Below are 26,478 nucleotides of genomic sequence, written 5' to 3'. Positions count from 1 at the left end.
TGTTTTTATAATGAGAGAGATCCGCAGATAGTAGGGGAGTGACATTATGTAAATATGCATGACCCGTTTGTAGTTATTTTCTGCAGCAAGCACCACTACGGCATACTATACAGCATTACAGACCTGATCAGAGTCTGACCAGTGGTGATGTTGGACGCAGTAGAGTGATGATTTTCATCTGAGTTGCGCTGCACATACATCCCGATGGTGTTTGTACAGATGTGCAGTACAGATACAGACATACGCACAATGTAGTGTATTAGAAATGTGTTGGGCGTTACTAGGCGGTTACAGGGGTGTGGCCAATCAGATGCAGATGTAACATAGTATGGGAGTGTTGCTTATAGAGATGCTGATTTGCTCACATTAGAGGCCATACTCATAGGGATGATCTGCACCTAGCATAGTGCTGGTGAAAGTTCGATGGTATGACCAAAGGTGGCATCTAAAAATGCATAACGCACAATTGCAGCATCTGTAGATACTGAAAGTGGGTATCTCTGTCCTTGCATATTTGGATGCATGGATGGACATGGATGCAGGGAAGGGCATTGTAGTGTCACTAGCATAAAGTCACAGGCGCAACTGCAGCAAAAGATGCAAGGCTTCAACTGCATCCAACTCAGAATCAGACCATATGAGTAGGGATCCCGCCCCATCGACAGATCTCACCTCTTCAACAGACCCCGCCCCCTTTAGGGCTGCTACCAGAAATTTCCCGGGCTGCTTTTTCAATCCCAATCCGCCCCTGGCCGTGGTACTAGCATTAATATTGCCAATCTCTTTAAGGGAGTCACAGAGGACTCTTGCTGTGTCCTGAATGTGATTCAGGAAAGTAACAGTATGACTAAGGTCATATCACCCGAGACACCTTCCTTAATTTGATTAGTCCAGGAATGAATTGCATGTGTCATCCAGCAACCTGCAATGACCGGCCTTTGAGCAACACCTGCAGCAATGTAAATAGATTTTAGAGTGGTCTCAATTTTCCTATCTGCCGGGTCCTTTACTGTAAAGGAGCCCGGAGCAGGGAGTAACGCCTTTTTAGAAAGGCGAGAGACTGAGACGTCTACTGCTGGATACTCTTCACAGAATTTTCTGCCTTCGGGGGTAAAGGGGAATGTATGCAAATAACGATTTACACCTGATATTTTTTATCTGGATTCTTCCAGGCTATTTTAAATAAGTCATCCAATTCCTTGGAATCAGGAAATGTGACTGTCAGTTTGTCTTGTGGGAGGAAATATGATTGCTGAGTATTAGCATCCTCCATGGGGAGCTTTAACACATCCCTAATAGCTATTATGAGGGATTCAATACCCTGGGTAGGGGTGGAATCCCAACTTATGGGTCCCACATCATCCCCATCATCCTGTATATCAGCATCAGTATCTGAGAGGAGTGCAGGTAGAGCAGGTTTTTGTGCACCTGAAGCAGACTGGATGGGGGGGGGGGGGTGGTTAGCAGTTAGGCTAGCCACTGCTTGTTGCAGTTCCTGAGTCTTACTGGCATTTGCAGTGAGTTGAGGGCTCTGGACTCTCTCCCACATTGATATCAGCATTCTGAGATGACTGACTACATTGTTCACATGATACTGAGCCAGATGAATTAGGAGAGAATCTAGCAGTACATACACTGCTGTTTTACCATTGTGAAGCAGAATAAACAGGAATAATACACACCCAACACAACCTTATATATATTACAAGCCTGCCCTATTGCATGTAAGAGGAGACACAGGAGAGAGGACCCTAGCGCACCCAACGCTGCACAGCCCTAGTGAGCCTGTCAGCGTTTTTCGTGTAAACAACAGTGAGACTGTAATATGAAAAATCCCTCAGAGGGATGTTACTTGTGCACAAATATAGCGTCTTTCCCCCTCTACACCCGGTACCAGCGATCCAGGGACTGATATGGAGGAGCTGTTGAGGCTGCTGCTGCTATACAGAGTAAGGCGCCAAAATACAGCTGAGCCTGCTCTTGTGTAGCTCCGCCCCCCACCATAGCGCCGGAGCTACTGTTGAATATTTATATTGCACATGTCTCCCAATGTATGTAGCCTCACATAAATGCTTGGTACAACTGATATTAGCCAGTCTCATGCAGGGGCTACAGCGGGTCCCCCCCAGGAGGGACCTCAAACACCTCACCCGCATTTCAGCTGCACATTAAACCAGGGGACCCCCCTAGCGGGGCCCCCAGTTGGTACTCACCACCGATGATTTCCTTCAGGCAGTGTTAGGGGGGTGCGGCATGCTGCGGCAGCCAAGGCGCCATGCCCCGCTGAACAAACAGCCCAACGGTGGTCCTACAGCGGGAAAGCGACTCTGCACCTCAAGAGGCCGGTGACCGTCCTCCCCCTAACTCCCACGGTGCAGGTATACTGTTACCCAAACAGCATACCGAAAGAAATAAAACATTAAAAGAAATTGAAGAAAAAACTCTGGAGCTTGCAGAGTGTGCCTCCTCTCCTGAGGGCACTATTTTTCTAAACTGAGCTGTAGGAGGAGGCATAGAGGGGAGAAGCCAGCACACCCAGTTGAAGAAATTTAAAGTGCACTGGCTCCTTTGGACCCGTCTATACCCCATTGTACTACTCTGTCCCCAATATCCCTTATGGATGCTAGAGAAAAGGGATAACCAGTTCTGTCATTGTATGTCATTGGTTTTTCCAACCACTGAAGGTTGAGCCGTCCATGGTTTGTCTATAAACATGTGCAGGCGGCACTAACCATCAGGGATCAACCACCAATATTTACCATCGGTGACCCCCAAATGATGGTAAAATACTATCGCCAACCATCGATGTTCAATTAAAGTGAAATAAATTTCACCCATATTGTCAAGTATGGTCATCTCTTTCTCTACACACAAATCTAAAGGCATCTGCATAGATTTTTATAGGCTCCTGTGTGCTAATTGGTTTCTTCCTGTGTGTTAGGCTTGTTCCTAAGTGCTAACAGGAAACAAGTGCTGAATTAGAGCCATCTTGTAGGCCAAAGGTACCACTATTGTTTAGCGAATTAAATAAAAAAATGATAGGTGGTAACCCTGGTTTGTGAGTGGGGCAATTTGCTAATACAGCTTCTTGCGTGGTGTGATACGAAACAATTATATTGTTATCATTACTCGTAATGAAATAATAATAATAATTATTATTATTAATTCATTAAAACAATTTCAGATTTGGACAGCTAAGTTGGAGAGCAAGGCGCTTATTTACTATGCTGCAGTTTTCTGAAGCCAACAATCATCTACGGCTTTGACTGATAGGTTTAAGACAGCAATAGGAATTAATGTTAATGCTAAATCAGGTGGTCATGGCTTTGACAAACTGCTGCATATTAAATATACCCCCTAATGTCACTGCATTGTGGGACAGAAATTGCTATACAAAGTTTACATTAATGTGTGCCTCAGGGAGACCACTATTAACCATTGTATTAACTAACTTTCCAATGTTACAGAAATGTACAAGCCGGAATCACAATATAGCTGCATTCAGATTCTTGATAAATACTGTTCAGGTCATTAGTGGGAGTCCATACAGATCAGCATTAAGACCAGGAATAATGTCAGTCAGTTAGTTACACCAGCATAAAGAATTTAATGACAACACAATTTGACCACAACATTAATAAATGTCCCTCATTATACTTTGCCTTGTGTTATGTAAATACTGTCACATAAACCAGTTTGCCTGTAGTAGATGAAAATCAATGGTTGCTAAATAAATGAGAAAGTATGTTTATAACCATTTTATCGCTAATTACGTTATATTTATTTATTTATTTCTACACCCTCTTTTAATGTATTGTCATTTATTTCAGTAGATCATTTTGTTATCCACTAAAGGATGATATAGATTGTGCCTCATCTCATTAAAAAAAATATCCATCCCCTGTAGAGATGGATGTCTGAGACCCTATGTATGCTCCTTTACTGTATCTATAACAACGGAGCTGCTGCCGGCCGTAAAGCAAGCTTGCTGCTGGCGTCGTAAAGCGTGCACAGCACAGCAGTAGCTACAGCAACATGGCGGCTGCGGAGTGTCCGGGAGAGGAGACACGTGTGTGATAGTGAGCAGCAGCCCCGGGACTCTTTATCATGTCCCTGTACCAGACTGCCGCTTTTATCCTGGATAAGCTGGAGAGGAAGGAGGGGGCTGTAAAGACCCTCGTATATGACAGTGGCTTTAAGGTAATAAGTGGTATAATGTGCATCGTCGTTGTATTGATGACATTTGAGCAGAGAGGAGTTATTATGTTATATGGGGTTCACTACGGCTGAGGGGCGGTCGGGCGGGCTCCCGGCGACCAGCATACCGGCGCCGGGAGCCCGACCGCCGGCTTACCGACAGTGTGGCGAGGGCAAATGAGCCCCTTGCGGGCTCGCTGCGCTCGCCACGCTACGGGCACGGTGGCGCGCTACGCGCGCCACACTATTTTATTCTCCCTCTATGGGGGTCGTGGACCCCCACGAGCAGGGCCGGATTAAGCCCTTGGGGGGCCCAGGGCACCCAAGACAGGGGGCCCCCCCACCAGCAACCACCCCCCGCAGGGGCAAAAGCAGGATTCGGAAGGGGGTTTCCTTTGATGCACGCACATGTGTGTGTGTGTGTGCGTGCGTGTATATATATATATATATATATATATATATATATATATATATATATATATATATACACAGTGGTCGAAGTAGAAATTTTGAAGTGGGGGTATGCAAAAGTCAAGGTCACAATTATGCGCCTTCGGCGCGCGGTCACACAAAAGGGGCGTGTCCAGTGTAGTAGAACCCCTTATACTATCTAGTACTGGTGCCCCTTTCACCTTATAGCACATGGTACGAGCTGAATTTTACATTATAGCACATGGTACGAGCCAAAATTCACATTATAGCACACTGAATGAGCCGAAATTCACATTGTAGCATGCTGAATGATTCAAAATTCACATTATAGCACACTGAATGAGCCGAAATTCACATTGTAGCACACTGAATGAGCCAAAATTTACATTGTAGCACACTGAATGAGCCGAAATTCACATTGTAGCACACTGAATGAGCCGAAATTCACATTATAGCACACTGAATGAGCCGAAATTCACATTGTAGCACACTGAATGAGCCGAAATTCACATTGTAGCACACTGAATGAGCCAAAATTTACATTGTAGCACACTGAATGAGCCGAAATTCACATTATAGCACACTGAATGAGCCGAAATTCACATTATAGCACACTGAATGAGCCGAAATTCACATTATAGCACACTGAATGAGCCGAAATTCACATTATAGCACACTGAATGAGCCGAAATTCACATTATAGCACACTGAATGAGCCGACATTCACATTGTAGCACACTGAATGAGCCGACATTCACATTGTAGCACACTGAAGAGCCAAAATTCACATTGTAGCACACTGAATGAGCCAAAATTCACATTGTAGCACACTGAATGAGCCGACAGTCACATTGTAGCACACTGAATGAGCTGAAATTGTGACAGCAGGGACAGCCAGAGTGACGACAGGGAGAGAGAGAGAGTGACGACAGGGAGAGAGAGAGAGTGACGATAGGGAGAGAGAGTGACGATAGGGAGAGAGAGTGACGACAGGGAGAGAGAGTGACGACAGTGACAGCAGGGAGAGAGAGAGTGATGACAGGGGGAGAGAGTGACAGCAGGGAGAGAGAGAGAGTGACGACAGTGACAGCTGGGAGAGAGAGAGTGACAGTAGGGACAGGGACGGTAACGACAGGGAGAGAGGTGACAGCGGGGGAACATTGCCTCATTTGTTGCGGGTGAGCGGCGGGTGGCTGGCGGCGGTGAGCGGCATGCGGTGGGTGGTTGGCGGAAGTGAGCGGCTGTGAGCTAGTACAGCGCACTACACAGCCGCCGGCCGCTGCGCAGGGATGGGGAGCAACATGTGCAGCAGGATGGCCACTTCCCTCGCCTCCTGCTGCACTTTAATTTCCTCATTTCTGGGTCAGTGGAAGAAGTGGCGGTATACCAGACCACCGCATACTGCCCCACTTCGACCACTGTATATATGTGTGTGTGTGTGTGTGTGTGTATATATATATATATATATATATATATATATATTTCAAAAGCATGGCACTCAACGAACGTCTTAATCACATATCACAACGCCAGCTAGTTCAGCAACATTTTGGGTTTTATTTACCCTTTGTCAAACAGCACATATACGACAAAAGGGTAAATAAAACCTGAAACGTTGCTGAACTAGCTGGCGTTGTGATATGTGATTAAGAAGTCCGCTGAGTGCCATACTATTGGAGGTTATGTGAAGGCAGTGTAAAGAGCACCACGGCTGCTGATTAAGGAGAGGGAGTGCGGCCAATCCATTTGTGTGTGTGTGTGTATATATATATATATATATATATATATATATATATATATATATATATATATATATATATATATATATATATATATATACAGAAAGAAATCAGCGGCACTCCAGGGTTTAGTCAGGTGTACATACACCTTGAAGAAGGGGCGATGGGCCCCGAAACGTCGGTTTACTTATGTATCTTGTGATGCTTTGAATACACTCACTTTGATTGACTAAACCCTGGAGTGCCGCTGATTTCTTTCTGCTTATCAAATTTAACACGGAGGGCACCCAGGACCATTACAGACTGTATCCAGTGAGTGCCGGGCTGTTCCACTATATATATATATATATATATATATATATATATATATATATATATATATATATATATATTACACACATACACATTACATAGATCTCATACACCCACAGACACACAAATACATAACATACACATAAAACACATAGAAAATATACACATACATATACACTAATAGAACATATATACATACATACAGTATACACAGATAGAGCACAAACTGTGCACACACTTACACTGAAGCCTGAGGAAAGGGGTGAGGAATGGATGCCACAGCCAGGAGATATTGCTGGGAGCCAGGGACACAGTTCACCATTAGGCCACGCCCCCACGTCAAAAAATGCCGCGGGTCGGCGGGAAGGTGGCGGAGTCAATATATCGTGATTCTATTAATTATCTCATATTAGCTCCCTCTGCTTCGACCCCCGAATCGCGGTATACAGCTACAAGGGGGCGGGGCTCCGAATGCCTGCCGTATGGCCGGACAGCGATTTGGGCCACCTCCCTATTCTCTCCTCTCTCACGCTCCTCTCACCTACCCCTCCCCCCCCCCCCCCCCTCAGCTGCTGGGGAGGGAGGATTCCGAGCTGTGCTGCCAGCCGGTGTATGATGTCCCGCTCGCGGCTGTTTCATGTGGCTCCCTCCCCACTCCTCACGGGTCAGCGGCAGATACAGGGCAGAGGGGACAGCAGCACCAGAGCGGTGCAGAGCAGCTTCGGCTGGGGGGCCCCTTATGCCAGGGGGGCCCGGGGTACTGACCCCCTTGGCACCCCCCTTAATCCGGCTCTGCCCACGAGGGAAAATAAGTGTCGGTATGCCGGCTGTCGGGCTCCCGGCGCCGGGAGCCCGACCGCCGGTATACAGAAGACCACCCGTTATATGTTGGTAAACGTCCCTAGTATTGACATCAGAGGGGATAAGTAGGAGTCATTCCAAGCGGTGATGGGAGTGGTATGGAGGGTCGACCACATACTTCCCAACATGACCCTATCCAGGAGGGACACCATGCTCTGCTTCTGGACTTTCCTCTTAATTCAGGATTGCCAGCACCTGTGGGGAATAGGTTAATGGATAAGAAAGGTGTTTCAGCACAGGTGATGGCAATCATACATTAAGAGGGAAGTCCAGGAGCAGAGCATTCTGTCCCTCCTGGAGAGGGTCATGTTGGGAGGTATGCTATTGGTCGACAGGGTATTTAGGTTGACAGATCAAAAGGTCGACATGAGTTTTTTTTTTCTTTTTCTTTTAAATGGTGGGTGTCGTTTTCTCCGAAACCCCAATTAGTGCACTGTGTCCCGGCTCGCTTAGCTCGCCATTCTTTGGGCAATGTGCCTTGTTCTGCTATTGCTGCACTCGGCACAGGTTACTATTCCCAATCGTAGTCCACGTGGATCGTTAAGTATAAAAAAGAAAAAAATTGTGAAACTCATTTTGACCTAGAAACCCTGTCGACCTAAAGACCGGATACCGCGGTAATACCATGTATCATTATTAGGCTTACCATACTTTTCCCTTTATATTGGGATTACACTCGATTACACAGGTTCTGTGGCTGGTTAAAACCATTTTAAATACAGCCTTGAAGTCGGACAGCCACAGAACCTGTGTAATTCATGAGTATCTTGGTTTAAAGCAGGGATGGGGAAACTTCAGCCCTCCAGCTGTTGTTGAACTACACATACCAGCATTCCTTGCTACATTTTTGCTATTTGACCATGCTAAAACTGTTGCAAGGCATGCTGGGATGGGTAGTTCAACAACAGCTGGAGGGCCGAAGGTTCCCCATCCCTGGTTTAAAGGGATAGGGCAGGATGTACTTGAGTTTAACGCATTTTCGGGATGTACTAAGCCCCAGCCGCCGAGTGAGCGCCGTGGAGGGGTTTGCCAACTTTTGCTGGCGATACCCCATAGAAGCCTATGGGCTTCTCTCTGCAGCGCTGTGTAAGGGATCTGATTGGATCCCTCCCAGCATGTCCTGCGCCCACCCCCGTCACTTTGCACATGCGCAGACTGACTCCCGGGGCCGAAACCCAGAAGTCTGGCAGCCGCTGGGGATCGTGGAGGACAGCTCTTATCGGAAGAGCTCTCCTCCGCAATGCTAATTGCATATGTAAGTACATATGCGATTAGCATCGTGGCGATGGGCAGCGATGTCTATTAGTACATCCCACCCATAGTATGGTAAGCCTAATCAATATAGATGAATAGGAAACATAACATACAACACTGATGAACACAGCTAAATCAGTCATGTGTTGGTGATTATGGGTGCTGTTATTTCTAGGGCCCTCTGTGGCTGATTCGTATGTCCCTGTGCCCGGTTTTCCATCTGCCTGCTTACTACCTTGTGGGGTAATGCGAGAATCAGCCTATGTATAAATCTGTGCAACTGCACCCGGAGGGCCGTCAGATTTGTGACCAAATACAGGAAGCACGGCCACTCCTCTTCTGAAATGAAAAATCAGTCAATGAAAAACACTACATGCGATGCTACAGGGAGGGTATTTGTGATCCTCAATAGCTTGCCCGGGCCCCTCAGATGTGCTCCTGCTTCAGGGGTTAATGTGGGACAGGAGCACACTTGTATTTGTAGCCTCTTCCTGCCCACCTTCCCCGCTGTGCCTTGTTGATAACGCTGTCACACCTCCCACATTAACAGAGAAGGTAGGCGGCGCTAGACTGTCACTCCCTTAGCCTGCAGTACCTCCACCAGTCAGTTCCCCTCCAATGGCGCTAGCGGTGGGAATAAGGCGATGCACAAAGTGCAGCCCTGCAAAAAGGAGCCACCGGCGACCTGAGAGCAGACAGGTGGGCACACGTGGATGCTGACAGAGTACTGTCATGAGGAACACAAGAAAGAGCTACACATGATGGAAGAAACGCTGAAGGGGGGGGTGGCACATGATGGAAGACATGCTGTATAGGAAGGGGGCACATGATGGAAGATACGCTTCATCGGGGTGCACATGAAGGAAGATACTGTATGGAGGGGGCACATGAGGGAAGAGGCGTTGCATGAAGGGTAAACAGGGTCAAGGGGGAGAGCTCTATGAGGGATAAGAAGCGAATGGGAAAGAGCTGTGTGAGGTGTATATTGTAAGGGAGGAGAGCTGTGTATAAGTGGCACTACTACTTTGGTCGCTATGGGGGGTATTCAGGTTTATTAGGAAACACAAAAAAGCACACTAATGGGCAAAACCATGTTGAACTCCAGGTGGGGCAGATGTAACATGTGCAGAGAGGTTTAGATTTGGGTGGGTTATATTTATGTGCATGGTTAATACTTACTGCTTTATTTTTACACTGCAATAGATTTGCATTTGAGCACACCCCACCCAAATCTCTCTGCACATGTTACATCTGCCCCACCTATAGTGCAACATGGTTTTGCCCATTAGTGTGCTTTTTTGGTTTGCTAACCAACCTGAATAAGGCCCCCATGTGCATAAGTGGCACTACTACTGTGGCCATTATGTGTATAAGCGTCACTACTACTGTGGCCATTAGGTGTATAAATAAAGCGCAACAGAATATGCTGCGCTTTATAAAACGTAATAAATATAAGTGGCACTACTACAGTGGGCATTATGTATAAGCAGCAATAATGTGGCATTGTGTGTAAGCAGCACTACTACTGTGGGCATTATGTGTAAAAGCGTCACTTCTACTGTGGCCTTTATGTGTGTAAGGGGCACTACTACTGTGGGCATTGTGTATAAAGGGCAATACTCTAGTGTAATGTGGGGTGTATAAGGGATACTACTGTGTAGTGTAACGTGAATATGGGGCACTACTGTGTGTCCTAACATGAGTAAGGGTCACTACTATGTGAGGTTATATGAATTAGGGGCACTACATGTGGTGTAACGAGAATAAGTTTGTACTACTGGGTGGCGTAATTTGAGTTGTAGGATGCTATTGTGTGTCCACGCCCCTTCATTGTGAGACCACACCTTTTTATGTACCGCGTGCCTTCTGTACGAATTGTTCCTTCAAAAAGTATGGGGGGTAGGGCACAAATTTATAGTTTGATGGGGGTGCCGAACACGTATTTTTGCTTTGTAAGTGTGAGATCGCATGTGTAGCAGAGCTGTACGAAAAGATCTTGTGCAGTTTCTGCACAGCCCAGGACTTACTCAGCCGCTGCGATCACATCAGCCTGTCCGGAGCCGGAATTGACATCAGGAACCCTCCCTGCAAATGCTTGAGCACGCCTGCGTTTTTCCAACCACTCCCTGAAAACGGTCAGTTGCCACCCACAAACGCCCTCTTCATGTCAGCCTCCTTGCGATCGCACGTGCAAATGGATTCTTCACACAAACTCATTGCTGAGCGGTGATCCGCTTTGTACCTGTGCGACGCGCCTGCGCATTGTGGTGCATGCGCAGTTCTGACCTGATCGCAGCACTGCAAAAAACGCTAGCGAGTGATCAGGTCTGAATTACCCCCTATGTGTATAGGAGTTTACTTTGGGTGCTTGTTTCCTCCAGTGTGTCCAAAAACATACTGGTGGTGGTGCAGAGGAAGATGAATTTGGGGGACTGTGGACAAGTTGGGACCTCATTTGTGCACAGTGAGTATCCCATGAGAGGGCATACTTGCTTTTTGCTGTGGGCAGGATCCTGACCTCTGAATCTTCCTCTTCATCAGGTAGAAAAACCACTTTTCCATTCTATTAGATAGTCTAATGAATACTTTACTCAGCTGTGGCCTGCTATGTTGACCACAACAGGACCCAGTCTGAAGTGACTATGCACAGTAGATACCACTCTACTTCTTTCCATGTAGTGGGGCGGTCTCATCCTGCGTTCACTGCTATTGAGCATGCACAGGAAAGCAGATGCTCCCCAATGCCTCCCAAACGCATACTTTAAAAATCGACATCACTTTCTACCTTGTGGATTATCATTTTTCAGGAGACCAGTGTATATTTCTTTTGCGTCCTAGAGGATACTGGGGTCCATTTAATACCATGGGGTAAAGACTGGTCCACTAGGAGCCATGGGCACTTTAAGAATTTGATAGTGTGGGCTGGCTCCTCCTTCTATGCCCCTCCTACCAGACTCTGTTTAGAAAATGTGCCCGGAGGAGCCTGTCACGCCGAAGGAAGCTCCTGAAGAGTTTTCTACATTTTATTTTTCTCTTGCGTCCTAGAGGATGCTGGGGACTCCGTAAGGACCATGGGGATAGACGGGCTCCGCAGGAGACATGGGCACTTTAAGAAATACTTTAGGTATGGGTGTGCACTGGCTCCTCCCTCTATGCCCCTCCTCCAGACCTCAGTTTACTACTGTGCCCAGAGGAGACTGGGTGCATTACAGAGAGCTCTCCTGAGTTTCCTGTCAAAGTATTTTGTTAGGTTTTTTATTTTCAGGGAGCCTGCTGGCAACAGACTCCCTGCATCGAGGGACTGAGGGGAGAGAAGCAGACCTACTTCTGTGAGTTTCAAGGCTCTGCTTCTTAGGCTACTGGACACCATTAGCTCCAGAGGGATCGGTACGCAGGTCTCGCCCTCGCCGTCCGTCCCGGAGCCGCGCCGCCGTCCTCCTCCTCACAGAGCCGGAAGATAGAAGCCGGGTGAGTATGAGAAGAAAAGAAGACTTCAAAGACGGCAGAAGACTTCATGATCTTCACTGAGGTAACGCACAGCAGTAAAGCCATTGCTCCCATACACCTCACACACGGCAGTCACTGTAAGGGTGCAGGGCGCAGGGGGGGGGGGGGTGCCCTGGGCAGCATATAAACCTCTTTCTGGCAAAAATGTATATATATACAGTTGGGCACTGTATATATAATGAGCCCCCGCCAGTTTTCAGTATATTGGAGCGGGACAGAAGCCCGCCGCCGAGGGGGTGGGGCTTCTCCCTCAGCACTCACCAGCGCCATTTTCTCCACAGCACAGCGCTGAGAGGAAGCTCCCCGGACTCTCCCCTGCTTAACCACGGTGAAAGTGGGTTTTGAAGAAGGGGTTGGGGGCACATAATTTGGCGCATTTATATATGTACAAACAGCGCTACTGGGTAAACATATTTCTCTAACGTCCTAGTGGATGCTGGGAACTCCGTAAGGACCATGGGGAATAGCGGGCTCCGAAGGAGGCTGGGCACTCTAGAAAGATCTTAGACTACCTGGTGTGCACTGGCCCCTCCCACTATGACCCTCCTCCAAGCCTCAGTTAGATTTCGTGCCCGGCCGAGGTTGGATGCACACTAGGGGCTCTCCTGAGCTCTTAGAAAGTTATAGTCTTAGAATTTGTTATTTTCAGTGAGACCTGCTGGCAACAGGCTCACTGCAGCGAGGGACTAAGGGGAGAAGAAGCGAACTCGCCTGCTTGCAGCCGGATTGGGCTTCTTAGGCTACTGGACACCATTAGCTCCAGAGGGATCGACCGCAGGCCCAGCCTTGATGTTCGGTCCCGGAGCCGCGCCGCCGTCCCCCTTACAGAGCCAGAAGCAAGAAGATGGTCCGGAAAATCGGCGGCATGAAGACTCTGTCTTCACCAAGGTAGCGCACAGCACTGCAGATGTGCGCCATTGCTCCTCTCACACACTTCACACTCCGGTCACTGAGGGTGCAGGGCGCTGGGGGGGGCGCCCTGAGGCAGCAATAAAAACACCTTGGCTGGCTAAAATACCTCAATATATGGCCCCAGGGGCTATATATGAGGTAAATACCCCTGCCAGAATTCCATAAAAAACGGGAGAATAGGCCGCGAAAAAGGGGCGGAGCCTATCTCCTCAGCACACTGGCGCCATTTTTCCCTCACAGCTCGGCTGGAGGGAAGCTCCCTGGCTCTTCCCTGCAATTCTACAGTACAGTAAGAGGGAAAAGAGAGGGGGGGCATTAAAATTGGCACTGTATACAGTATATTATATAAAAGCTATTAGGGACATAACTCAGTTAGTCCCTGTATATATATATATATATATAGCGCTCTGGTTTGTGCTGGCATACTCTTACTCTGTCCCCTCAAAGGGCTTTTGTGGGTCCTGTCCTCGTTTAGAGCATTCCCTGTGTGTCTGCGGTGTGTCGGTACGGCTGTGTCGACATGTTGAATGAGGAGGCTTATATGGTGACAGAACAGAGGCCGATATATGTGATGTCGCCCCCTGTGGGGCCGACACCAGAGTGGATGGATAGGTGAAAGGTATTAACCGACAGTGTCAACTCCTTACATAAAAGGGTGGATGACGTAACAGCTGTGGGACAGCCGGCTTCGCAGCCCGCGCCTGCCCAGGCGTCTCAAAGGCCATCAGGGGCTCAAAAACGCCCGCTCTCTCAGATGGCAGACACAGATGTCGACACGGAGTCTGACTCCAGTGTCGACAAGGTGGAGACATATACACAATCCACTAGGAACATCCGTGACGTGATCCCGGCAATAAAAAATGTGTTATACATTTCTGACTTTAACCCAAGCACCTCTAAAAATGGGTTTTAGGTTTGGGGAGAAAAAACAGGCAGTGTTTTGTTCCCCCATCAGATGAATAAATGAAGTGTGTGAAAGCGTGGGTTCCCCCGTTAAGAAACTGGTAATTTATAAAAAGTTACTGATGGCGTACCCTTTCCCGCCAGGTGGATAAGTTACGCTGGGAGATATCCCCTAGGGTGGATAAGGCGCTCACACGTTTGTCAAAAAAGGTGGCACTGCCGTCTTAGGATACGGCCACTTTAATAGGTACCTGTTGATAAAAAACAGGAGGCTATCCTGAAGTCTGTATTTACACACTCGGGTACTAGACTGAGACCTGCAGATAGTGCTGCTGCAGCGTGGTCGGTGACCCTGTCAAACAGGGATACTAGTTGGCAAACATAAAAACATATTAAAGACGTCGTCTTATATATGGGGGATGCACAGAGGGATATTTTTGCCGGCTGGCATCCAAAATAAATGTAATGTCCATTCTGTCAGGAGGGTATTAGAGACCTGTCACTGGACAGGTGATGCTGACTTAAAAAGCGCATAGAGAGCCTTATAAGGGTGAGGAATTATTTGGGATGGTCTCTGGGACCTCGTATCCACAGCAACTGCTGGGAAGAAATAATTTTACCTCAGGTTTCCTCACAGACAAAGGTACAGTCCTTTCGGCTTCAGAAAAGCAAGCGGGTCAAATGGCGCTTCCTTTCTGTACAGAGACAAGGGTAGAGGGAAAAAAGCTGCACCAGTCAGCCTGTTCCCAGAATCAAGATTCTTCCCCCGCCTCCTGTGAGGCCACACCATGACGCGGGTGCTCCACAGGTGTAGCCAGGTACGGTGGGGAGCCGTCTAATAAATTTCAGCAATTAGTGGGCTCGCTCACAGGTGGATCCCTGTTTCTTTCAAGTAGTATTTCAGGGGTACAAGCTGGAATTCGAGATGTCTCCCCCCAGCCGTTTCCTAAAATATGCCTTGCTGACAACTCCCTCAGGCAGGGAGGCTGTGCTAGAGGCAATTAATAAGCGGTATTCCCAGCAGGTAATACTCAAGGTGCCCCTACTTCAACAAGGACGGGGTTACTATTCCACACGGGTTGGGGTACCGAAACCGCATGGTTCGGTGTGACCCATTTTATATTTAAAATCCTTGAACACAAAAATTCAAGTTCAAGATGGAATCGCTCAGGGCGGTTATTCCAAGCCTGGACGAGGGGGATTACATGGTATCCTGGGACATCAAGGATGCTTACCTGCATGTCCCCATTTACCATCCTCGCCAGGAGTACCTCAGATTTGTGGTACAGGATTACCATTACCAAGTCCAGACACTGCCGTTTGGACTGTACATGGCACCGAGGGTGTTTTATCAAGGTAATGGCCAAAATGTTGATACTCCTTCAAAAAAAAGGGAGTTGTAATTATCCCGTACTTGGACAATCTCGTTATAAGGGCGAGGTCCAAGGAGCAGTTGGTAGTCGGGGTAGCACTATTTTGGAAAGTGCTACAACAGCATGGTTGGATTCTAAACAGTCCAAAGTCACAGCTGGTTCCTATGACACGTCTACTGTTCCTGGGGATGGTTCTGGACATAAACCAGAAATAGTTTCTCCCGGAGGAGAAAGCCAAGGAGTTGTCATCTCTAGTCAGAGACCTCCTGAAGCCAAAATAGGTAGCGGTGCATCATTGCACGCGAGTCCTGGGAAAAATGGTAGCTTCCTACGAAGCAATCCCATTAGGCAGGTTCCATACAAGAACTTTTCAGAGGGACCTGTTGGACAAGTGGTCCGGATCGCATCTTCCGATGCATAGGCTGATAACCCTGTCTCCAAGGACCAGGGTATCTCTACTGTGGTGGCTGCAGAGTGCCCATCTTCAAGAGGGCCGCAGGTTCGGCATACAGGACTAGGTCCTAGTGACCATGGATTCCAGCCTTTGAGGCTGGGAGGCAGTCACACAGGGAAGAAATTTCCAGGGACTTTGGTCAAGTCAGGTTATTTCCCTACACATAAATATTCTGGACCTGAGGGCCATTTACAATGCCCTGAGGCCGGCAAGGCCTCTGCTTCAAAACCAGCCGGTACTGATCCAATCAGACAACATCACGGCAGTCGCCCATGTAAACCAACAGGGCGGCACAAGAAGCAGGATGGCGATGGCAGAAGCCACAAGGATTCTCCGATAGGCGGAAAATCATGTGTTGGCACTGTCAGCAGTGTTCATTCCCGGAGTGGACAACTGGGAAGCAGATCTTCTCAACAGACACGACCTCCACCCGGGAGAATGGGGACTTCCTCCAGAAGTCTTCCAATAGGATTGTACACCATTGGGAAAGGCCACAGGTGGACATGATGGCGTCCCGCCTCAACAAAAAGCTATAAAAGATATTGCACCGGGTCAAGGGACCCTCAGGCGATAGCTATGGACGCTCTGGTAACACCGTGGGTGTACCAGTCGGTTTATGTGTTCTCCCCTCTGCCTCTCATACCAAAGGTACTGAGAATAATAAGAAGGCGAGGAGTAAGAACGATACTCGTGGATGGCCAAGAAGAGCTTGGTACCCAGAACTTCAAGAATTTATATCAGAGGACCCATGGCCTCTGCCACTCAGACAGGACCTGCGGCAGCAGGGGCCCTGTCTGTTCCAAGACTTACCGCGGCTGCGTTTGTCGGCATGGCGGTTGAACGCCGGATCCTGAAGGAAAAGGGCATTCCGGAGGAAGTCATTCCTACGCTTACTAAAGCCAGGAAAGAGGTTACAGCAACTCATTATCACCGCATATGGCGAAAATATGTTGCATGGTGTGAGGCCGAAAGGGCCCCAACAGAGGAATTTCAACTAGGTCGATTTCTGCATTTCCTGCAAGCAGGAGTGACTATGGGCCTTAAATTGGGTTCCATTAAGGTACAGATCTCGGCTCTGTCGATTTTCTTTCAAAAAGAACTAGCTTCAGTACCTGAAGTTCAGACATTTATAAAAGGAGTGCTGCAGAGTCAGCCCCCGTTTGTGCCTCCTGTGGCACCTTGGGATCTCAACGTGGTGTTGAGTTTCTTAAAATCACATTGGTTTGAACCACTAAAAACCGTGGATCTGAAATATCTCACGTGGAAGGTGGTTATGTTATTGGCCTTGGCTTCTGCCAGGTGAGTATCAAAGTTGGCGGCTTTGTCTTGTAAAAGCCCTTATTTGATTTTCCATATGGATAGGGCAGAATTGAGGACTCGTCCCCAGTTTCTCCCAAAGGTGGTGTCAGCGTTTCACCTGAACCAGCCTATTGTGGTGCCTAGGCTACTAGGGACTTGGAGGACTCCAAGTTGCTAGACGTTGTCAGGGCACTGAAAATATGTTTCCAGAACGGCTAGAGTCAGAAAATCTGACTCGCTGTTTATCCTATATGCACCTAACAAGCTGGGTGCTCCTGCTTCTAAGCAGACTATTGCTCGTTGGATTTGTAGTACAATTCAGCTTGCACATACTGTGGCAGGCCTGCCACAGCCAAAATCTGTCAATGCCCATTCCACAAGGAAGGTGGGCTCATCTTGGGCGGCTGCCCGAGGGGTCTCGGCTTTACAACTTTGCCGAGCAGCTACTTGGTCAGGGGCAAACACGTTTGCAAAATTCTACAAATTTGATACCCTGGCTGAGGAGGACCTGGAGTTCTCTCATTCAGTGCTGCAGAGTCATCCGCACTCTCCCGCCCGTTTGGGAGCTTTGGTATAATCCCCATGGTCCTTACGGAGTTCCCAGCATCCACTAGGACGTTAGAGAAAATAAGAATTTACTCACCGGTAATTCTATTTCTCGTAGTCCGTAGTGGATGCTGGGCGCCCATCCCAAGTGCGGTTTATCTGCAATACTTGTACATAGTTATTGTTAACTAAATCGGGTTATTGTTGAGCCATCTGTTGAGAGGCTCTATTGTTTCATACTGTTAACTGTGTTTCATATCACGAGTTGTACGGTGTGATTGGTGTGGCTGGTATGAGTCTTACCCGGGATTCAAAATCCTTCCTTATTGTGTACGCTCGTCCGGGCACAGTACCTAACTGAGGCTTGGAGGAGGGTCATAGTGGGAGGGGCCAGTGCACACCAGGTAGTCTAAGATCTTTCTAGAGTGCCCAGCCTCCTTCGGAGCCCGCTATTCCCCATGGTCCTTACGGAGTTCCCAGCATCCACTACGGACTACGAGAAATAGAATTACCGGTGAGTAAATTCTTATTATTTATGTAGTGTTTTTTCCTGGGTCATATAGCGCTGGGTGTGTGCTGGCATACTCTCTCTCTGTCTCTCCAAAGGGCCTTGTGGGGGAACTGTCTTCAGATAAGAGGATTCCCAGAGTGTGTGGTGTGTCGGTACGCGTGTGTCGACATGTCTGAGGTAGAAGGCTTTCAGGGGGAGGAGGAGGAGAAAATGAGTGTGGTGTCTCCGTCGACAACGCCGACACCTGACTGGATGGATATGTGGAAGGTTTTAAGTGCTAATGTAAATTTATTGCACAAAAGATTAGACAAAGCTGAAGCTAGGGAACAGCCAGGGAGTCAACCCATGTCTGTCCCTATGTCGCAGGGACCTTCGGGGTCTCAAAAGCGCCCACTATCCCAAATTGTAGACACAGATACCGACATGGATTCTGACTCCAGTGTCGACTACGATGCAAAATTACAGCCAAAAGTGGCTAAATGTATTCGATATATGATCATTGCAATAAAAGATGTTTTGCATATCACAGAGGAACCCCCTGTCCCTGACACGAGGGTACACATGTATAAAGGAAAGAAACCTGAAGTAACCTTTCCTCCCTCACATGAGTTGAACGAATTATGTGAAAAAGCTTGGGAATCTCCAGACAAAAAACTGCAGATTCACAAAAGGATTCTTATGGCGTATCCTTTCCCGCCAACGGACAGGATACGGTGGGAATCCTCCCCTAAGGTGGACAAGGCATTAACACGCCTATCCAAAAGGGTAGCGCTGCCATCCCAAGATACGGCTACCCTCAGGAACCCTGCTGACCGCAAGCAGGTGGTTATCTTGAAGTCCATGTACACACATGCTGGTACCTTACTCAGACTGGCGATTGCGTCGGCCTGGGTTTGTAGCGCGGTAGCAGCATGGACAGATACCTTATCAGCGGATATTGAGACCCTAGATAAGGATACCATTTTATTGACCCTGGGGCATATAAAAGATGCGGTCTTATATATGAGAGATGCTCAAAGAGACATTAGTCTACTGGGTTCTAGAATCAACGCGATATCCATTTCTGCTAGACGAGTCCTATGGACCCGGCAATGGACAGGTGATGCCGACTCAGAGGCATATGGAGGTTTTACCTTACAAGGGTGAGGAATTGTTTGGGGAAGGTCTCTCGGATCTGGTCTCCACAGCTACAGCTGGTAAATCAAATTTTCTACCTTATATTCCCTCACAGCCTAAGAAAGCGCCACATTATAAAATGCAGTCCTTTAGATCACAAATAAAGTACGAGGTGCGTCCTTTCTTGCCAGAAGTAAGGGCAGAGGGAAAAAGCTGCACAACACAGCTAGTTCCCAGGAACAGAAGTCCTCCCCGGCCTCTACAAAATCCACCGCATGACGCTGGGGCTCCGCTACAGGAGTCCGCCCCCAGTGGGGGCACGTCTTCGAGTTTTCAGCCACATCTGGGTTCACTCACAGGTGGATCCATGGGCAATAGAAATTGTTTCCCAGGGTTACAAGCTGGAATTCGAAGAGGTGCCTCCTCGCCGGTTTTTCAAATCGGCCCTACCAGCTTCTCCCCCCGGAAAGGGAGAGAGTGTTAAATGCAATTCACAAATTGTATCTTCAACAGGTGGTGGTCAAGGTTCCCCTGCTTCAACAAGGGAGGGGATATTACTCAACCCTATTTGTAGTCCCGAAACCGGACGGTTCGGTCAAACCCATTTTAAATTTAAAATCCCTGAACCTATACTTGAAGAGGTTCAAGTTCAAGATGGAATCGCTCAGAGTGGTCATCGCCAGCCTGGAAGGGGGGGATTTTATGGTATCTCTGGACATAAAGGATGCATATCTTCATGTTCCCATTTATCCACCTCATCAGGCGTACCTGAGATTTGCGGTACATGATTGTCATTACCAATTTCAGACGTTGCCGTTTGGGCTTTCCACGGCCCCGAGGATTTTCACCAAGGTAATGGCGGAAATGATGGTGCTCCTGCGCAAGCAAGGTGTCACAATTATCCCGTACTTGGACGATCTCATAAAAGCGAGAGCAGTTACTGAACAGCGTGTCACTTTCACTAAAGGTGAAAATCATGTAAGCGCACTGTCAGCAGTGTTCATTCCGGGAGTGGACAACTGGGAAGCAGACTTTCTCAGCAGACACGACCTGCATCCAGGAGAGTGGGGACTTCATCAGGAAGTCTTTGCACAGATTGCAAGTCAGTGGGGACTGCCCCAGATAGACATGAAGGCATCCCGCCTCAACAAAAAGCTGCAGAGGTATTGCGCCAGATCAAAAGACCCTCAGGCGGTAGCTGTAGACGCCCTAGTGACACCGTGGGTGTTCCAGTCGGTCTAAGTGTTTCCTCCTCTTCCTCTCATCCCAAAGGTGTTGAGAATAATAAGGAAAAGAGGAGTGCAGACAATTCTCATTGTTCCAGAGTGGCCACGAAGGACCTGGTATCTGGATCTACTGGAAATGCTCACAGAAGATCCATGGCCTCTTCCTCTACGACAGGACCTGTTAAAACAGGGGCCCTGTCTGTTCCAAGACTTACCGCGGCTGCGTTTGACGGCATGGCGGTTGAACGCCGGATCCTGGCGGAAAACGGCATTCTGGATGAGGTCATTCCTACTCTGATAAAAGCTAGGAAGGACGTGACAGCTAAACATTATCCCCGTATATGGCGAAAATATGTTGCTTGGTGTGAGGCCAGGAATGCTCCTCCGGAAAAATTCCATCTGGGCCGTTTCCTTCACTTCCTACAAACTGGAGTGAATTTGGGCCTAAAATTAGGCTCCATTAAGGTTCAGATTTCGGCCTTATCCATTTTCTTTCAAAAGGAATTGGCTTCTCTCCCAGAAGTACAGACTTTTGTAAAGGGAGTGCTGCATATTCAGCCTCCTTTTGTACCTCCGGTGGCGCCTTGGGACCTTAACGTGGTGTTGAGTTTCCTTAAGTCACACTGGTTTGAACCACTTAAAACTGTGGAGTTGAAATATCTCACTTGGAAAGTGGTCATGTTGTTAGCCTTGGCTTCGGCTAGGCGAGTATCGGAATTGGCGGCTTTGTCTCATAAAAGCCCCTATCTAGTTTTCCATATGGATAGAGCGGAATTGCGGACCCGCCCTCAATTCTTGCCTAAGGTGGTGTCATCTTTTCATATGAACCAACTTATTGTGGTGCCTGTGGCTACGTGCGACTTGGAGGATTCCGAGTCCCTTGATGTGGCCAGAACGGCTAGAGTCAGGAAAACAGAAGCACTGTTTGTCCTATATGCGGCCAACAAGGTTGGCGCCCCTGCTTCAAAGCAGACTATTGCTCGCTGGATCTGTAACACGATTCAGCAAGCTCATTCCACGGCTGGATTGCCGTTACCGAAATCGGTCAAGGCCCATTCCACTAGGAAGGTGGGCTCTTCTTGGGCGGCTGCCCGAGGGGTCTCGGCACTACAGCTGTGCCGAGCTGCTTCTTGGTCGGGTTCAAACACCTTTGCAAAATTCTATAAGTTTGATACCCTGGCTGAGGAGGACCTCCTGTTTGCTCAATCGGTGCTGCAGAGTCATCCGCACTCTACCGCCCGTTTGGGAGCTTTGGTTTAATCCCCATGGTCCTTACAGAGTCCCCAGCATCCTCTAGGACGTAAGAGAAAATAAGATTTTAAACCTACCGGTAAATCTTTTTCTCGTAGTCCGTAGAGGATGCTGGGCACCTGTCCCAAGTGCGGACTACTTCTGCAAGACTTGTATATAGTTTTGCTTACATAAGGGTTATGTTATAGTTTTCATCGGTCTTGGACTGATGCTATGTTGTTTTCATACTGTTAACTGGTTAGTATATCACAAGTTATACGGTGTGATTGGTGTGGCTGGTATGAATCTTGCCCTTGGATTAACAAAATCCTTTCCTCGTACTGTCCGTCTCCTCTGGGCACAGTTTCTCTAACTGAGGTCTGGAGGAGGGGCATAGAGGGAGGAGCCAGTGCACACCCATACCTAAAGTCTTTCTTAAAGTGCCCATGTCTCCTGCGGAGCCCGTCTATCCCCATGGTCCTTACGGAGTCCCCAGCATCCTCTACAGACTACGAGAAAAAGATTTACCGGTAGGTTTAAAACTTATTTTTTATGTTTGTGATTTTTCAGGCAGGGCTGGATGGCACCAGCCTGCCTGCTTCGTGGGACTTTGGGGGGGGGTGAACCTCTTGAAGGGTTAATGGTCCCATTCCCCGCTGACAGGGCACTGAGCTCCTGAGGGATCTATTCGAGCATACATTCCCGCAGCACACCACCACCTCTAACAGAGCCAGAAGAGTGGTGAGTACTGAGCCGGCGTCCCGGCTAGCGGGGCGAAGGCCATTATGGTGGCATGAGGGTATGGAGACGCACATTGTACACAGTATCCATACTGGCACCACAGCCTTAAAATGTTTCTCTCCATTTTAAGCACCAGATTCCTCAGCCAGTATAAAAAAAGCGGGAAAACCGCGTGCCATTGAAGGGGTGGGGCTTCACTATGAGAGGATCCAGCAGCTCACCAGCTCCATTTTCCCTCTGCGGTGGACACAGACGCTGACTGGACAGGGACACGCGGCTCCTCCAGTGTGACTCCAGATTACCTCAGTGGTACCAGGGGGTCATAGCAGGGGGGAGCGACTATTAGTGTACAAAGTCCCCTATCAGGGTATCTAGTCTGCGACCCGGCTAAGCTTGGCATTAGCGATAATGGGGCAGTGGGTGCTGGCTCCAAACTACTCGGTGTTTCACTGAAGGGCTCTTTGTGGGTTAATTGTGCTTAACCCCTTTCCTGTGTGTGTGTGTGCTGTCACATTTAGATTGTCAGGCAAAGAGTGTGTTTCTTGTACAGCGGAGTGTTCCTCTTCACCAGGAGGCTCACTACTGGGTACTCGGGGTTCACAGGCTAGCCGGGCTGAACCGGAATGGGTTAATTCTCTTAAGGGAATGATCTCAACTCTTCCTTCAAAATTGTCCCACAATGAGAGAGAGATGCAATACTTAAAACAGACTGTGGATGAGTTTATGAACAGAGACTCAATCCCCAAGACAGCGTCTTAATTCCCTCCCATTTGTCTGCAAAAGCGATCTCTGGCCCATATCCTGCAGTCTGACTCTGACGCTGACAGGTCAGACATGGAGGAGGGGAGGTGGACTCAGAGGTGGGGATGCAGCTTTGTCACAGGGAATAGAGGCTATCCGAGATGTTCTGCATATTCCTGATAAGGTGTCAGAGGAGTGTGAGGAATCTTATTTTAATGTAAAAAAAAGTCCTCAGTCACTTTTCGTGCGTCAAAGGAATTGAATACCCTGTTTGAAGAACCATGGGTTAATCTTGACAAGAAGTTTCAGATCCCTAAAAGGTTGCTCTCATCTTTTCCTTTTCCTCTAGAGGATAGGAAAAAATGGGAAAATCCACTGATGTATTGCCTGTTCCTGGTGCAGCCTCCCTGAAAGACATTGCTCATTGTAAAATTTAGACTACACTCAAATCATTGTACATAGCTGCTGGGGTGGCCCAAAGACCCACTATTGCATGTGCGTGGATCACTAAAGCCATTGCTAAATGGTCAGGTAACCTAATTGATGGGTTAGATTTCTTATCTAGGGGGGATGTTGTCCTGCAGCATATACAGGACTCTGCGAACTTTATGGTGGAACCCATGAAGGAAATAGGCGTGCTTAACACTCGCACGACCGCTATGGCAGTGTCGGCACGCAGGGGCTTGTGGCTACACCAGTGGACTACTGACGTGGATTCCAGGAAAGGCGTGGAAGGCCTACCATTCACAGGAGAGGCCTTGTTCGGAGGTAAGTCTACGTATCTTCACTCCTCAGCTTCCCCAACCAAGAAGACTTATTCAGCTTCTAAGTTACAGTCCTTTCGGACGGCAAAGATCAAGGGCAGATCCAGAGGTGCTTTTACGTCCTCCAGCGGCGCAAGAGGTAAACCACTCAAACCAGCAACAGCAGGTACTCAGAAACAGAGCTCAGGCTCTGCTTCCACAAAGACTTCAGCGTGACGGTGGACCGCAATGCCTGGAAGGCTGTCAGGATCCCTGTCATAAATCTTATTTTCCAGGGCTACAGACTGGCGTTCCAAGAGCTCCCACCTCACAGATTCTTCAAATCAGGCTTGCCAATTTCACAAGAGGCAAGTATAACTTGACAACATGCCATCCAAAAACTGGTACAGACTCAAGTCATTGTTCCAGTTCCACCTCATCAGCTAATCAAGGGATACTATTCCAACTTGTTTGTAGTACCGAAACCGGACGGTTCAGTAAGACCAATTTTGACCCTCAAGTCGTTTCACCCGTACTTCCGAGTGTTCAAATTCAAGATGGAGTCTCTGAGAGCGATGATCTCAGGTCTGGAGGATATCAAGGATGCGTACCTTCACATTCCGATCTGGCCGCCTCATCAGGCTTATCTACGGTTTGCACTGCAGGACTGTCACTACCAGTTCCAGGCCGTGCCATTTGGCCTCTCCATGGCACCGAGGGTGTTCACCAAGGTGATGGCAGAGATGATGCTTCTACTCCGTAAACAGGAAGTGAACATAATTTCATACCTGGATGATCTCCTGATAAAAGCACCGTCCAGAGAAAGGTTGCTGGACAGCATTGCTCTCTCAAGCAAACTTCTCCAGGATCATTGGTGGATTCTAAACCTTCCGAAATCTCACCTAGAGCCAACACGGAGGCTCCCGTTCCTGGGAATGATACTGGATACAGAGTCGCAGAAGGTGTTCCATCCGTTGGAAAAGGCATTCGTAATCCATTCGATGGTTCGGGATGTCCCGAAGCCAACCAGAATATCGGTGTATCTATGCATTTGCCTTTTGGGGGAAATGGTGGCCTCTTACGAGGCGATTCAATACGGAAGATTTCACGCAAGATCTTTCCAGCTTGATCTATTGGACAAATGGTCCGGATTGCATCTTCACATGTACCAGAGGATCAGTCTGTCGCCAAAAGCCAGGATCTCCCTTCTGTGGGAGGAATTCAGAACTGAATTCTGCTAACCACAGACGCAAGCCTCAGAGGTTAGGGAGCAGTCACTCAGGGAATGCAGTTTCAAGGAAGATGGTCCAGTCATGAAGTCGTCCTTCAAATCAACATTCTGGAACTCAGGGCCATATACAACGCCCTTCTGCAGGCCTCACATCTTCTTCAAGATCGGGCCATTCAGGACCAGTCGGACAATGTGACGGCAGTAACGTACATAAACAGACAGGGCAGAATGAAAAACAGAGCAGCAATGTCAGAGGTGTCAAGTTTTCTCTTCTGGGCCGAGAGAAACGCTGTGGCATTGTCAGCGGTCTTCATTTCGGGAGTAGACAACTGGGAAGCAGACTTCCTCAGCAGACACGACCTGCACCCGCGGGAGTGGGGCCTTCACCTGGAAGTGTTCAGGTACTTGACAAGTCGATGGGGATATCCACAGATCGACATAATGGCCTCTCGTCTCTACAAGAAGCTCAAGCGGTATTGTTCCAGGTCGAGAGACCCAGAGGCGGTGGCGGTAGACGCCCTGACTCCATGGGTCTATCAGATGGTGTACCCTCCACTTCCCCTAATCCCAAGAATTCTAAAGAGAATAAAAAGGGAAAAGGTTCAAGCAATTCTAATTGCTCCGGACTGGCCAAGAAGGGCATGGTACGCGGACCTTCTGGAGATGCTCCTCAAAGATCTGTGGCCTCTACCTGTTTGCGATCTTCTGCAACAGGACCCGTTCCTCTATCAGGACTTACCGCGGCTATGTTTGATGGCATGGAAGTTGAACGGCTGATTCTAGCCAGGAGGGGGATCCCTAACAAGGTTATCTCAAATATGATCCAGGCCAGGAAGGGGGTAAAGTCTAAGCATTCCCATCGTATTTGGAAGAAATACGTCTCTTGGTGTGAGAGCAGAAAATGTTCTGCGGTGGAATTCCATCTAGGACGGTTCCTGCTTTTTGTACAAGCAGGCATGTATGTGGGATCGCGTCTGTGCTCCATAAAAGTCCAGATTTCGGCCTTGTCCATTTTCTTTCACAAACAATTGGCTTCTCTCCCTGAGGTCCAGATGTTCTTGAAAGGTGTTCTGCATATTCAACCTCCCTTTGTACCTCCCACGGCACCTTGGGATCTCGATGTGGTGCTGCATTTCCTCCAATCGGACTG

At 48.2% G+C, this 26,478-nt stretch overlaps 1 protein-coding gene across 1 annotated transcript in view; it reads left to right on the top strand.

Annotated features, from left to right (window-relative positions):
- The first annotated feature begins 3,978 nt into the window (after positions 1 to 3,978).
- NSUN5 (NOP2/Sun RNA methyltransferase 5) overlaps positions 3,979 to 26,478 on the top strand; it is a 71,554-nt gene continuing 49,054 nt past the window's right edge. The window contains exon 1 of the mRNA XM_063956145.1: positions 3,979 to 4,200. Coding sequence (XP_063812215.1) covers positions 4,108 to 4,200 — 93 coding nt within the window. The 5' untranslated portion in view covers positions 3,979 to 4,107. The remainder of the gene's footprint in view (positions 4,201 to 26,478) is intronic.

The sequence above is a fragment of the Pseudophryne corroboree genome, chromosome 2 (genome assembly GCF_028390025.1).
Source record: "Pseudophryne corroboree isolate aPseCor3 chromosome 2, aPseCor3.hap2, whole genome shotgun sequence".
NCBI classification, from domain to species: domain Eukaryota; kingdom Metazoa; phylum Chordata; class Amphibia; order Anura; family Myobatrachidae; genus Pseudophryne; species Pseudophryne corroboree.
Note: the sequence above shows the minus strand (reverse complement) of the source record. Positions and strands in the feature narration are given on the sequence as shown.